At 43.1% G+C, this 15,908-nt stretch overlaps 1 protein-coding gene across 4 annotated transcripts in view; it reads right to left on the reverse strand.

Annotated features, from left to right (window-relative positions):
- Nucleotides 1-8,161: 8,161 nt before the first annotated feature.
- The window catches only part of COL8A1 (collagen type VIII alpha 1 chain), a 156,053-nt gene continuing 148,306 nt past the window's right edge, over nucleotides 8,162-15,908 (reverse strand). For 2 of the 4 annotated variants that reach the window (XM_036850813.1, XM_036850812.1), the window contains 2 exons: nucleotides 15,572-15,902; nucleotides 8,162-12,761 (listed from right to left, as the gene is read on the reverse strand). In XM_036850813.1, the coding sequence (XP_036706708.1) occupies nucleotides 10,855-12,761; nucleotides 15,572-15,899 (2,235 nt within the window). In that variant the 5' untranslated portion in view covers nucleotides 15,900-15,902 and the 3' untranslated portion in view covers nucleotides 8,162-10,854. Of the gene's footprint in view, nucleotides 12,765-15,571; nucleotides 15,903-15,908 lie in introns of all 4 variants that reach the window. The other 2 variants (XM_036850811.1, XM_036850809.1) reach the window with 1 other exon arrangement.

Genomic DNA, 15,908 nt, shown 5'->3' on the forward strand with positions numbered 1-15,908 from the left:
CATCACTTTAATCCATTTTATTGGTGATATAGTATTAATTGGATCTGGGGAGCAGGAAATGGCCAGTACTGTGGATGCCCTAGGAAAATACATACATGCCAAAGTGTGAGAGATAAATCATAAATATTCAGGACCCTGCAACATTGATCACATTTTTAGAAGTCTGGATATATGAGACATGCCTGGTATCCCCTTCAAGGGAAAGGAAAAGTTATTGCATCTTTCATCTCCTACCACCTACTACCTATGCAAGAAATAGAAAACAGTATTTGGTGCACCTGTTTAGATTTTACAGCTAGCCTATGCCACACTTGGAAATACTGCTCTAACTCACTTATCAGTTGAGTCAAAAGGCAGTTTTGAGTAGGGTCAAAAGAAGAGAAGCCTTGGCAGTGGGTCCAGGCTGTGTGTGACACAAGCTGCTCTTCCCCTTAGTTCATAATGACGTGGCAGATTCCAAGGTGCTAGGTGAGAGCTGATGACGCTGTGTGGAGTCTGGCAGGACCTGAAAGGAGAATCACAGCACAAACTCCTAGGGTTTTATTTATTTATTTATTTATTTATTTATTTTGCTTTTTGAAATGGCTCTTTAATAAACCCAGGGCAAATGGTGTGGTGACGAGATTGCTTCTTGAAAAGTGTCAGGCCAGAAATTATACTTTGAGAAGACTTCACAAATTTCCTTTGACCCAAGTCTTTTTGTTGCTTATTATTGTTCACCATGACCTTCAGAAATTCCTAGGGTTTTAGAGTAAGGCCATACCTTCAGTAGCCAAACCATTCAAAAAGCAGCTACTGGCATGATACTAAGTTCTAGCAGAAACTGAGCATTTGACGATGGAGCATCAAATGATTATATTATCAGAGCTGCCCTTTTAGACCTGGGTTTTGTAAAGTTGGGTGCCCACAGCAGCAACCCACTGAAAAATAGAAATGATATATATGGGATCACATCTAAGCAGGTCCAGAAGTCATAAGTAATTTACATGAACAGGTGGTAAAGATCTCTGTGTCTTGTAATCCTCACTCACACCTGTGGCTTCATGAGGTGTTCCCTGTGACCAGCTGATGATGTTGGAGGAAATATTCATGACTGGTTCAGGCTTGATATGTTAGTAGAGCTGAAAATGGACTGCTACTGCACTACAGTCCCACTCAGGGAGGGGTCCTAGAGGACAGTGTGAGGAGAATCCTTCTAGTGGGCAGAGCTTCAAGATGTACATTTAATTATCTCGTTTGAATGGAGAGAGAAATAGTCTGAGCTAAGGATAAATACAGAGTCTTGAGCAATAGTGAATTGTGTGGTTGAGTGGGTCAAGGGCCTGGAAGATATAATATTTGGAGTTCAATAGCAAAGAGATCTGGGAAGAAGCATTTGCAGGGAACTAGGGAGTGAGCAAAAGTGTGAGGATCTTCGTGTCCCATGTCCAGGTCCGCTAGTGAGTGTGCACTATGGATGAGACCCTGAATATCCAGGTAGACATATCGCAGGTTGTGTTTTTCAAAGATGGCCACAAATGTCTCCCATCCCACATACTCTTCTTACAATGTGACCTTGACACTCCTTCCATTGTGTGGTGGGGTCTGCTTCCCTCTCTGTGAATCTGGGCAAGCATTTGTCACCTCCACTGATAGGATATGGTAGGAAAGATATTCTGTGACCTCTGAGGCGCAATCTTAAAAATTCTATGCATTTCCACCTTGCTCCCTTGGGATGCTCACTTGGAATCCAGGTGTGATACAGTGAGAAAGCCCAAGGTAGGCCACACAGAGGAACCACATGAAAAGGACATATGTAGGTATGCTGGCCCACAGCTCAGCTGAGGTCCCTGCTGACAGCCAGCATCAACAGGCAGACCCGTAAATGAAGATGCTTCCAGATGATTACAGGCCCCAGGTGTTGATTCCCCTCCAGTTGTAGCCCCAGACATCGTGGAGCAGAGACAAACCATCCACACTCTATCCTCAGAAGTGAATTCCTGACCCACTTTTCTCATGTAAGAAAAAAACCTGCTTGTGAAGCTGTTGTTTCTCCTCTGGCCACGAGAGGGAGAACTTGTTCCTTGGGAACCTGCAAGTCTTAGAAGCCATGCTTACTTCCTGTCTCCTATGGGCCGCAGGGTACCCTGCCTAGAGTTGCAGTGAATTTTCCATCTTTCTCGCCACAGGGCTTGGTGAGGTCAGGTGGCTAAAGTAAAACTTACTTTAAAAAAAAGTTCAAATCTTGAATATGTATGAGCTCTAAAGATAATTTAGAAGAAGAAACACCTGATCTTTAACTTCACCTTTGGAACCAAAAAATTGATACGGAGATTCATGTTTAGGCTTGAAGAAGAAAGGAAACTCATTCTAGTTTGTCCTTTGGAGTCACTGGGTGAAGGTGGACTGTCTGCCTCAAGCAGCTGGGTCTTAAGCTCCCTAGAAGGTCATATCCACTGAAGTAGAGGAGGTGCAGTAGGTGGCAGCCCCACAGTGGTCTGCAGAGCTTCCCTGGGAGAGGCTGGGACTTGCAGTTTCTGGACCACCGTGGTGGTACTGCTTAGACTCCTTACCCATTTGGTGAGCACTGGTGAACGTGGAGGTAAGGGAGGCTGCCGGAGGTCATTTTCAGTTACCTCCTACATCATGGGTTAGTCCTGTTAACAGATGTTTTCCCTCTAGTTTTTTTATTTTTTAGATTATTTTTATAAATTACAGCAAAATACACATAACATAGAGTTTACCATCTTAACCATTTTTATGTGTACAGTTCAATGGCATTAAGTACATTCGCATTGCTTTGCAACCATCACCACCATCCATGTCCAGAACTCCTTTCATCTTGCAAATCAAACCCTATACCCATTAAGCAATAATTCCTCATCGCTTCCTCCCCCCACGCCCAGCACCTGGAAATCACCCTTCTGCTTTCTGTCTCTATGAATTTGACTTCTCTAGGTGTCTCATATAAGTGGAATCATACAATTATTTGTCCTTTTGTTATTGGCTTATTTCTCTTAGCATAATGCCCTCCAGGATCATCCATGTTGTAGCATGTAGCAGAATTTCCTTCCTTTTTGAAGGCTGAATAATATTCCACTGTATGTATATACCACATTTTGTTTATCCATTCATCCATCAAAGGACATTTGGGTTGCTTCCACCTTTTAGATATTGTGAATAATGTTGCTGTGAACAGGAATGTACAAATAACTGTTTGCATCCCTGCTTTCAGTTCTTTTGGGTATATACTCAGAACTGGAGATGTTGGGTCACACAGTAATTTCATTTTTCTAGGAACCTCCATACTGTTTTCCATAGCTGCTGCCCAATTTTACTTTCCCACCAGCAGTGCACAAGGGTTCCAATTTCTCCATATCCTCACCAACACTTGTTATTTTTTGTATTGTATTGTTTTGTGTTGTTTCATAGTAGCCATCCTAATAGGTGTGAGATGGTCCCTTCAGTTTTTAAAGCCAACTGCCTTCATATCTCCTAAGGGGTAAGGATGTCACCATGACATCTGTCAATATATAGTCTTTTGATAGCTGGCTGTTTCCTTGTCTCTGGTAAGGACAGTAACTAAGAAATAACTGAGGTCATCTCTCTCTATTTTGAGGCAAGCTAATATTCTAAACCTTCACTGGCAGTTGTTTGCTTCTTAGGCAGCCGAGAACTTTTATCTCCTGCCTTTAGGCAGTATAGTGTAATAGCTCAGAGCATGGACTATGGAGCCAGATGTGTGGGTTAAAATCTTGGCATTGTCATTTATTAGATCTTGGACAAATTACTTTGCCTCAGTTTCTTCAGCTGTAATATGGAGCTAATAATAAGAGTCATTATAAGGAGTAACTAAGTTAATACATAAAAACAGTTAGAGCATTTTGGTACATGGTTGTCACTCAGTAAATAGTAGCAGTTGTTGCCCCTCCATAACACACTCTACAACTTCATCCACCCTCCCAAATGTAGAAGATAGTTACTATTATCACCTACTGTTTCACAGGTGCAAAAGCTGAAGTTTAGAGACGTTAAATAATTGACTCAAGATATCACAGCTGTTAAATAGAGGAGCTGAGATTTGTTCTCTGAGCCTGGCCTCAGAGCCCTCTCCTAACATGTTCTGTATTGGTGACTCTGGTTTGGAAGAACAAATGACAAGGACAGCATTGGCCTTGGTGAGGAAAGGCAGCTCTTACTAGCAGGCAGTTGGAACCTGGGAAGCGTTCCATCAGCTTTCCCCATTGTGTCTGTCACCCACAAATGAAGAGCAGATGTGAATGTTGCTGCCAGCCACTCACTTGTTAGATGAGAACTGACTTGGCCATGCTCATTATAAAATTAATTTGTAGGTCTTGGTGGTTTTAACAAAGCATGTGAATTGTAGGTCTCCACAGGAATCATAAACTTTAATTTAGAAGTGCTTTTGAATCTAATAAAAATCTATTTTTACTTGCATTAAGATAGCAAAGGAAAAAACCTCTGGAAAGGTTCTGGATGCCTCAAAGGAAAATTCAGTTAGATGGTTCTGTGTTTCAGTAACACACATGAGAAACTTCTGAATAATTTGTTAAAATGGGGTGATGTGCCCCACTTTTTAAATTGAAATTCCAATGCACTTATCTCCAGGAATTAGCAAAAAATATTTTTCTAATAATAAAAATCATTAACAGCTATTTGACATCATAAAGAATAACTTATTTGAGCATTAAGTTGATCCTGATACAAACATTGGTTTTGAAAATGAAAGCATCAGAAATTCTGTGTAACTCTTTGCTAGAAGAAAGATAACCCTAAGGCTACTCCATAGGTATTTTTCTTTTTCATGATATGGAATGAGCATGATATTTTCATTTTAGAGTCACAAGGACCGTTAAGGAGAAAAACTTTTTTGAAATATAGGAGAACGTGATTGATTTACACTTTTTATTAGCTCTGCGTATTTGGAGTTCATTGTAATTCCATGCAGATTGGGATGACATTTCCCTTTGCTATATCTGTGATGAAAGGATCTGTTAAATAAATTCCTGCAGCAAGTAAGGGAGGAGATTTTAAAGCAGTCTAATCATTTTTGTCTGCAAATGGTGCCACTGATTTTGAGTGAGTCTTTTCTCTCCTTATTACAATAGGCCACCAGGTCTCTCTCCAGGCTCATGGCTTTACCCTCATCTGCCTAGCAAATGCGCGTCTGGCGCACAGGCAGATCCCACAAATCTATGTATAAACCAAGCGTCTCTTCTTTCCCTGCCTGGAGCAGGCTCCACTGGAGGACTGCCTGTTTCTTTTTTTTTTTTTTTTTTTTTTAAATTATACTTTGACAATGTCCATAATGCATGCTTGGACAAGTATATATCTTTTAAATTTTATTTATTTATTTATTTTTGGCTGTGTTGGGTCTTCGTTTCTGTGCGAGGGCTTTCTCTAGTTGCGGCAAGCGGGGGCCACTCTTCATCGCGGCGCGCGGGCCTCTCGCTATCGCGGCCTCTCTTGTTGCGGAGCACAGGCTCCAGACACGCAGGCTCAGCAGCTGTGGTTCACGGGCCCAGTTGCTCCGTGGCATGTGGGATCTTCCCAGACCAGGGCTCGAACCCGTGTCCCCTGCACTGGCAGGCAGATTCTCAACCACTGTGCCACCAGGGAAGCCCGGACTGCCTGTTTCTATCAGTGGTACCGTCCCTGTTTTCCAAGCGTATCAGTGAGGAAACCACCTTTGAGTCAAGCTTCCTTCTTCCTTATAAGACCATCCTGGGATTGTCTCCAGGGTCAGTTCTGTCTTTCAACTGTCTCTTCAGTTTTCAATTATTCATTCCGTTTCCTAGCCCTTGAGATAGCTCCATTGTTATGCAGTCCTTAAACCCTAACACCTGACCTGACATGTGACTCTCACTCTTTAGACTTGGTTAGGCTCCCTGAACCATCAACCCATCACCCCATTCCTGGATTAAAGCTGTTCTGATCTCCTCATTGGTTTTGCTACTTGTATCAGACATTCTCCATATAATCATCAAAGTAACTTTTCTAAAATACTTATGTTCATACCATTTTCCTGCTTAAGGACCTACAATGTCTTCTTATTGCATATTAGATAAAATATAAATGTATCTTCCCTATATATAAAGCCCTACATCACTTGATCCTTCTTTGGTTATTAAATGTTTCCTTTACTAGTTTTTGAGTAGTTCTTCTGAACCAGTCAGGTCATTTCCCTTATCTCTGCCCACCCCACTCCACCCCCGCCTCCCCTTCTGACTCTCTCTCTCTCTCTCATACACACACACACACACACACACACACACACACACACTGCCCTATGCTCCATTCATCCAAATTCTGTCAAATTAAAGATGATTTTTTTAAAAGTCGTCTTCTCCAAAAAACTACCTGAGATTAGCTTTTATCCCACAGTAGACTTCTAAATAATCTTGGGACATATAATCTTCTGTATAATCTTGGAATCCCAGAGCTGGATTCAGTCACACCTCACATCGAGTTTAGCACTAGCTCCCACAGCAACCCTGCGAGATTCATTCTTCCCTCCACCCTGGAGCTGGACCAGCGCTCTGTGATGAGCTTTGGATGCAAAGATGAAGCAGTGAGGTGCCTGCTCTCAAGAGGCTTACACTCTATCAGTAGGGGAGACAGACAAACAGTTCAGTTATAAAGCAGGAAAAGTAAAGGGACAGAAGATTGTACAAGGCAGGGTGGTGTCTAGATCTGGGCAGTAGGGAAGGAGAGGTGATGCTTGTACTGTGTCCTGAGGGGGTGAGGAGGGATTATCGAGCAGACAGGTCAGAGAAGGCATTCCCAGGACGGGAGCAGCATGGAATGGCCTTTCTCTTTCTGAACTTTGCTAGCACGTATGCATCCAGTTGGCTTCACACCACCCTTGTTTGTATATCACCTGGAAGTCAATTCGTTTAACAAACATCTTGATGTCCTCTAAACAAAAGATACTTTTTAAAAGAATGGTCATGTTTTCTGTTGCTTATGTGCCCCTCACATTGCCTAGTAATATCAGGTGCAAAGTAGGGGCTACTTTTTGTCTTGTTTTAATGTAAAGGGATACTATAGACCTATTGTAATGATGGATTTGCCCTGCTTGTCCGCATTCTAAATTCCAACCATTTATTCCTCCTTGCCTCTGTCTCTTGTATCTATCCTTCCATTTACTTTTGTGACCAACACTGTGTGCACATGAGATGACTGGTCCATGTTATGGAAGAGCCTTTGGCCGTGGAATGAAATAGAACTAGTTGGGCTATGTGGGAATGGAAGCTATGGTCTTGAATTTCCAGATTGATACATTTAAACAAGTGAGTTAACCAGCCACAGACTGGTGCTACATAGTTGCTTGTTGAATGATTGGAGTAATCCCTTTATGATAGTCTAGACATGATAAGCTGTGATCATTCTGATCTTGATAAGTCATCACAAAAGAATTCTTTCCTTATCAGTGATGCTTATTAAGACCCTTAGGTTCTTGAAACAGGTCTGCTTCTGCTCTGAAGCTCCACTCATCACTATCTCCCCTCAAAAATTTTGGCTCTGGTGTGGCAAACTGTAACAGAATTGAGTACATGAAGATTAGTTTTTTTGTGGGAGAAAAGAGATTTGTGGCAGTTTATCCTTTTAGGTTGGATGTGACAGATGCAGCAGCTAATTGTTCCCTAATATCTGTTCTCCTTTCTTCTGTATTAATAGAACCTGATTTTTAGCTGGACATATGCTTGCCCTCAGTAAATATGCCATTTCCCACACTCCCTTGCAGCTGGTTGTGCCAGTGTGACTAAGTTCAGAGCATGGTATGTGGGAGGGTGATCTAAGCAACCACTAGGTTGAGTTCTTTAAGAAGGAAGCATGCTCTCCCCTTCCTGATTTTTCCTCCTTCCCACCGACTGGAATGTGCCTGTGGTGGTTAGCTCTCCTGGACCCTGGAGATGCGGGCCACGCCCTCACGGTGGAAGAGCAACAAGATAGAAGGAAGCTGGGGCCCTGACTGGGGCTGCCACATGAGCCCCAGCCTGTTTATGCTTGCAGCTGTTATGTCAAAGAGAAAGAATTGTCCCCGTTAAGCTAGGATTATGTTAGGTCTCTGTGTCAGCAGCTAATTAACACGTTGGGGGATAAACAGTTATGAAGTTCAAACAGTGTCAGCTGAGTGATATGAACAAGATGAGAAACATACTTTTAAAGGTATTTAATAAGACTTTTTTTTCAAATCAGTACAAAAATTTAAATACAAAAATGATTTGCTATTGACATGTCTCAAATCTATCATGGAAACTCAAAGTTACCAGTCTGTTCACCATTCATGGTATTCTGGAAAATATTTGAGAACAGTCACCCACTACAGACATTCTTTTCCCCTGTGGGATGTCATCCTGCATTAAAACTCTGTATTTAAATAACAATATTGTCAGTTTGGTCCATTTCACATGGATAAGTTCTAGTTAATTTTGAATTAAATAGGGATTGTAGCACTATCCCTAGACTTTAGAACATGTGGTTGTTTCATCTGCTTTTACACTAAATGTGTTAACATGATGTGCAACATTCAAAAGGGAAACAGAGATACATAGATAATTATTTAAAACTCTTTTTAAATTAAATGGAGTAATTCATTTAGCTCTGAGATTAGCACCATTGTAGAATATACAGTATCTGGCATAGATTTTGCTCCTCCCCTGTCTAAAAGTTAGAAGCATATGCCTGATAATAAACACATGCGCGCATGCACGCGCACACACACGCACACACACACGCAATTGAGTAACAACCAATAAATAAGTTGGAAGGTATTTGAAAAGTGAAATTTGGTTTTGACTAAAGAGCTACTTTCTCTCTTGGTGGAAATAAAAAGCCCATACATGTACAGATAAATACAGTTTTATAAATCAGCTGATCTGACTTGCCTCCAAGCCATTTCAGTGCAGCTTTTCAGCAGACAGAGCCCAGTGGATCCATGTGGCTCTCATAGCCATCGGCCCAAAACCAGCATCCTCAAGACCAACCCAAAGAATATTTGGCCACATAAATGCTGGCTGCTTTGAAATTGAAGGTTGGGTGGGATATGTTTTTGATGGGAAAAGTTTGTCATATAATTAGCCATGAGTAAGAAACCACGTGGTAATGAACTCATTTCTCTTTTTAAGAAATTGAGAAGAAATGGTGCTTGTATACCATATAGGGAAAAGACAGATATTAGGCTGAGGAGAATATTCTTGATGGTTAAAACGATTCAGATTTGACATAGACACAATTCCATGTGTTTATACCGTATTTATTTGTGTGTCTTCCCATCTGTACCTATCCCCTCATTTCATCACTCTTAACTTTGAGGTGTAGATACAAGACTCCACCACCATAGCCCCACATTATTACCCCCAGTGGCTTATAGTGTCGGCAGCAGACTCATAGCCAACTTGAAATGCTTTGTCTGTGTTTTGAGACCAGATCTGAATGTGCAAAGCAATTAGTATGTACCTAAATGAAAACCTGGAAAAAATTTACTTTTCTTTTTAAATTTGTATTGATTCCTGTACTTGTGGGGTGACATAAAAAGCATGGGCTGTCATTGCCCTCTGACATGTGGCTCTTCCACAGGTTGCTTCCTGCATTTTTAGTACCTACAGCAGGAAGTAATACAACTATTTTTTAATTTAAAACTTCAGAAATTATTTTTTCAAAAAAATTTATTTTCCTATGTAATTCTAAAACTGCCCCCTCTTTCCCCAAACAAAGGACGGCTTGGATTTAGGAAATTCACTTTGGAACTTCAGGTAACACACCGATTTGTATGTATACTACACAGGGAAATTTCTTTGAAATTCAGTAGCTACTAAAAAGTACTGATATCCCCTTCGTGGGTGAAACCTCGTTGTAGTCATTTGTGTGTGTAGGCAAAGGAGGGGGATTATTATACGCATGTAAACACAATTAAGAACTGCTGTTTATAATGAACATTCCTCAAAACTGGAAAGTTATGAGGGGAGAGGGTTACTTTTTTTCTTATGACTTCCAGGTGTTTATATTAGTTGGGTCATAATGGAAATTACATGGAGACAACAAGAGAGAAAAAAAAAAAATCACAGGAAAAAAAAAACAAGCAAAAAGAACCCGTAAGGAATAAATGAGTTACTTCCTGCTCATGTCTCCCATCTGGTTTGTTAGCTCCCTATGGGGCACTGTCTTAGGCCCCACAGAAGTGTCTCATCCAGTGCTAGGCACACAGAAGGCACGAGTAAATACACTACAGTTGTTCTTCTAGGGACACTAGACACACAATTCTGAGTAGAACTCTTGTTTTAAAAGACAGCCTCCAACAGGGGAGAAACATCCCTTGGAGTAAAGCTCTACCCTGGTTCTCTGTCCACGCCTCACTGGGGAAGAGCACTGCAGAGCTCTTCCACATCCCATGGCAAAGTGTCTGCACAAATACAGAGGAAATTATGCAAGTAAATACGGTATGTAATTGTTATCATTGACATTTCTTTAAGCCATATTTATAAATATTTTAAAGTAAACAGTATGAGCGAGTGACTTTCATTAGCTATGCTCTTTCATACTGGAACACTTTGATCTGAATAAGCAGGTTATCATGGAAGCACATAACATAAACAGCTAATACGATTCCAGTGGGTACAACACAAGTGTCAGTACTTGATACATAAATCTATCCCATCATTTTCAATCACAAGCTGCTGTGCAGAGCACTAAACATGCATCTTAGTTTTTATTTGTACACGATGGTTCAGACTTTCACTTAAATATAACTTTCCAACTATATAAATGTTTTGAAGCAATTATGTTTCCCATTTGGATTTTTTGGTGCATCCTTTTCTTTTCTTCTATTAAATTTCTCTCTTTTTTTCTTTCTTACATGGGATACAATAAATACCCTGAAAAAGAGGAATGGACGTACTGCCCGGCGTACAGTCCCGCAGCCTGTTCAGAGGGCATCTGGAGGAACACCCGGTCTCCGGGCCGGAGCAGCAGCACCGCGCTCCCGGACGCCTGGTCCAGGAAGCCCTTCTTGTACTCGTCATACGTGTACATCATGGGCTCGTTGTTCTTGAACAGAGCAACCCACACGTTGCCCCCCTTGCAGTGAACGTGGTATGCAAAGTAGTAGACCCCAGGGACCTCGCAGGTGAAGATGCCCGTCTGCGGGTTGTAGTTCTGTCTGCCGTTATAGAGCAGTTTGTCAAACTTCACTGGAGCCCCCACGGGTGGGAAAGGCGCAGTCAGCTCAGCGGTAAATGCAGGCATCTCGTAGGCTGGCCCTCCGTTCTTGCCTTTCTTAGCCCCATAGGCGTGGGGGGGTTTCACTCCGTCAATTCCCAGCCCCATATCTGGTAGATACTCTGCATGGGGTGGTGGTGTCGGGGGCATCACAGCTGGGAGTCCCGGGGGCCCTGGAGGGCCTGGGGGCCCTGGAAGGCCAGGCTGGCCTTGGGGACCAAGGGCACCAGGCTTCCCTGGGGCGCCATGAAGTCCTGCTACTCCGGGCTTCCCTACTCCAGGGAACCCAGGGGGCCCTGGGAGACCCGGTTCCCCTTTGGGGCCAGGAATTCCAGGCGGTCCAATGGGGCCACTCGGGCCTGAAATCCCTGGGATACCTGGGGGCCCCTGTAAGCCCTGGTCTCCTGGGATTCCTGGTTGTCCCTTTGGTCCAAGCAGCCCTGGGGCACCAGGGAGCCCTGGCAAACCTTTATGCCCAGCTTCCCCCTTGGGCCCTATGGGACCTGGCAAACCCCTCATGCCAGGGGGCCCCGCTTCACCAAGGAAACCTGGCTTTCCTGGGAAGCCTTGAAGCCCTGGCTCACCCTTGGGACCTAGTGGCCCCTGTGGCCCCACAGCCCCACCTTCTCCTTTGGGTCCGGGGAAACCGATAGCCCCTGGAGGGCCCATGGGACCTGGGATTCCAGGCAGGCCTGGCTCTCCTGGGGGCCCCCCCAGTCCAGGGGCACCTGTTGGTCCTTTCTCCCCTCTTGGTCCCAGTGCCCCAGGAAGACCCCCTATGCCCCTGTCGCCTTTGGGGCCTGGGAAGCCGGGTTTCCCGATCCCTGGAGGGCCTGGGGGTCCTGGCAGTCCTGGCAGTCCTTGCTCCCCTTTGCCACCTGGAAATCCTGGCTGCCCAGGGATCCCATCCTGGCCTGGTTTTCCAATTCCGGGCATCCCAGGAGGTCCTTGAAACCCTGGGACCCCTATAGGGCCTTGTGGCCCAGGTTCGCCTGGAGGGCCTGGCTTTCCCAGGGGGCCCTGGGGCCCAGGGAAGCCTGTCACTCCTGGTTTGCCCACTCCTGGAAGTCCTACAGGGCCGGGAGGGCCATGCATCCCTGGAGGACCCTTCAGGCCTGGCAGACCTGGCATCCCGAAGCCCTTCTCTCCTTTAGGACCCTGAAGGCCTGGAGGTCCTGGTGGTCCTCTGGGTCCTCGCTCACCTTTGGCACCTGGTTGCCCTGGTAACCCTGGCCCACCTGGCTTCCCAATGCCAGGAAGTCCGTGAGGCCCTGGAGGTCCTTGAGGTCCTGGGATCCCCATGCGTCCGATCTCCCCTTTGGGTCCAATTTCACCTTTGGCCCCGGGCATTCCCATGGCTCCTGGCTTTCCTGGCATTCCAGGCATACCTGGCTTTCCAATTCCTGGATATCCCTGTGGCCCTGGTTTTCCTTTGATTCCAGGTATCCCTTGACCTGGTAAACCAGGGGGCCCAGGTGGTCCTCTTGGGCCAGGCTCTCCACGGGGACCTTGCTCCCCCCGTAAACTGGCTAATGGTATTTCTGCTGGGAGAGGGGGGAGAGAGAGAGAAGGAGGGAGGGAGGGAGGGAGTGAGAGAGAGAGAGAGAGAGAGAGAGAGAGAGAGAGTAGAGAGATTAATATTGATCATCCTTCACTTCAGTCATTATTTAGTTCTGACACATTTGCCTATTACTTATCAAGAGGAAAGACTAGGAATAATGTGCTCGTGTTCCAGGACTGTATTATCAGTACTTAATGGACAATCAGGCTGATAATTTCTTTGTCATATTTGAGATACTGTTTTGGGAACTGATATCTGTGGCTGCTTTTATCAGCATTAGTTAAGTAAAAAAGCTAAAAAGTAATGAAGAAACATTCTTCCTAGTACAAACTTGGAGATACTATGGTGTATTCACTATAAAGAGTTCAAAGAAGGACAAAGAAAAATCAAAGTTGCCTATAAGCCCACTACTCAGAGATAATCGCTTGACATTTATCTGTATTTCCATCTCATGTGTTCTATATATATGTACGTATGTATGTATGTATATGTGTGTGTGTGTGTGTATTTTAAACAATATTGGAGTCATTTTTATTTTTTCTGTTTTTTCCCTATTTAATGTTATACTCTATTTTTCTATGTCCTTGAATTTTAAATATAATATATGGAAAAATAATGTTTCTTCTTGTGCTGAAATATACTATGATGTACAGGATGACGGTCATTATCATGTAGACTCAGGGAAGAATAGAAGCATTTTATTTTTATTTTGTATGTGGTTTAATAACATCTTAAACATCTGTCCTCTAGAGTCAAATCGATGTGTTTAATTTCTTTAATATGCTGTAGGATTTCCTAAGCCTCAAATATTAATTCTTCAATTTAATAAGTTACTTCTCACTTGCAAATTTGGTTTTTAAACAGGAGTAGTTGAATAAGGTATTTTAGGATGATAAACAGTGCAGAAAAGGAGTTAAGCTGGGATTAGGAGCAGGAAGCTCAGCTTCTCTTTCTGGCCTTGAAATGAGATCTTGACTGGGTCACTTAAGCCATCAGCATCCCTGCTTGCCTGTCTGTACAGCAAGAATAATACACCCACACTACAAGATTAGAAAATAGATGTGAAAGGCGTTATGCTTTCTCGAATTGTTATCAAAATACAAAGCACATGTAATTATGTTGATTATGCTATGCCTTTCAGAGAAACACAGCTCTGGATCTCTCATGCTACTGGGAGTAAGGAATAACATAAAGAAAGGAAATTCATGGTCCCAACCATTAGTTGCATCTTAATCCTGACCATTGTATTTTTCACTGAGCTACTGTCAGGGAACAAAATAGAACCACAGAACTCATATATTTTCCAAATTCCTCAGTTGCAATCTGGTACCCATCTGAATAAGTACAGGAAGTTTCAAAATCCAGGCAGGCCATTCAAGAAAGGAAGGAAAATAAATGACTGAGATAATCCCCTAAGTGGAATATCAGCTCCTAAAGGGAAGAAAACTGGAAATACTTCTTTTATGCTAATAGGATTACTACTGTACAATTAGGGTGTGCTCTTTCTAAGCAGGAACTGTGTAGCTCCTATATCAAGAGAGCGTCTGGGGCAGGGTCACATCACATTCATCAGGAATCCCTAATGTCTAGCACGTGCCTGGAGTATATTCTGTTTTTCCTTAGGTTTTGTTGAACTGTAGCAACTCAAAGTTTTTATGGTACTTTAGCATTTATTTAGTACTTACCTTATGTCATAGACTCTCTCAATAATCCTACTTTACAAACGAAGAAAAGTAGTTTCAAAGAGGTTAAACGACTAGGTTTCTCTCCTCTCTGGCCTCTAGGCACTCAGGCCTATTAGCACCAAATCCAGTGGTTCCCCAGAAGCAGAGCTTCCTGCTTTTGGAGGGACCATTGGGAATGGCCTCGAGCGCCTCAAAGGGAATTGCTACTCTGATTGCAATTCCTTTCCTGCAAGTGCTAGGTTTCCTACGTTTCTTATAAACCAACTGAGTTTATAAGAAAATGTCTCTCGGGAATTCCCTGGTGGCCCAGTGGTTAAAACTCTGTGCTCTCACTGCCAAGGGCCCGGGTTCAATCCCTGGTCGGGGAACTAAGATTCCACAAGCCACGTGGTGTGGAAAAAAAAAAAAAAAAAAAAGAAGACAAAACAATTTTTAAAAAAGAAAATGTCTCTCACAGTGATAGGCATTTTGCTGGTGCTGAATAACTAATGAATATGCCTAGAAAGTAATGGAGAGATTTTCAGGTATCATCATCTCTAGGTAGGTATATAGTCTGTACTCTTCAGGCTCCTTCTGTAGATTTATTGATTGACATGTGTAACAACTTAATTAGAGCAGTCTTAAAAACACATTCATCTGGCACCTAGTTTACAAAGTGCTTTCATATGATTTTTTTTTTTTTAACACAGCAGGTTCTTATAACATTGCTCTCCTAGTTCTGAAGACTGACATCACTTCTTTTTTTTTTTTTCCACTGCTATATCCCTTAGCATTTTGGCTCAGAGCCTGACACAAAAAGAGATGCTCATTAGTTGCTGTATGTTTGAATAAAGAAATAATGAGTAAGGGACTAAACTTATTTGTTATTAAGTATGTTTTTTGTCGTTTGATGCTGTTGAAATAAGAAAGCACAACATAAAATAATTTTGTCTTTCTTCAAGACCTGAACTTTTCAAGGATAGGGTTTAGAACACAATAGGCAGTTAATGAATGTCAGTCACACATGCTAAAAGAAAAATGTCTAAAATTTAGCTCTCCCCACCCGCAGTGTATTGTTTAGGGTTTTGGAAAGCTGCTGTCTTACAGCAGAACCGAAGTATGTTACCTTTGCCTTTCTTGGGTGCTGCTTCCTTGCCCATTCTTGGTGCCGGCTGAATTTCCTTCATATATTGGGGTAGATGTGGATACTCTTTGCCATACTGCATGTGGGGCAGCTCCTTGCCCACGTTAAGGCCATCTTTACCCAAAGGCATGTGAGGTACTTGCTGGCCCAGGGGCTGGTATTGCGGAATTTGTGGTGGAATCTGAGGAGGAATTTGAGGTGGCAGCGGCTTGATGCCATAGTAGGCACCAGCTTGGATGAGCCGGATGGAACCCAGGGAAATGGTAAGCAGTACTCCCAGCAGCTGCAGAAGGGCAGGTGGACCAGCCATCACCTGTGG

This window comes from Balaenoptera musculus, chromosome 4, assembly GCF_009873245.2.
Source record: "Balaenoptera musculus isolate JJ_BM4_2016_0621 chromosome 4, mBalMus1.pri.v3, whole genome shotgun sequence".
Lineage (NCBI taxonomy): Eukaryota > Metazoa > Chordata > Mammalia > Artiodactyla > Balaenopteridae > Balaenoptera > Balaenoptera musculus.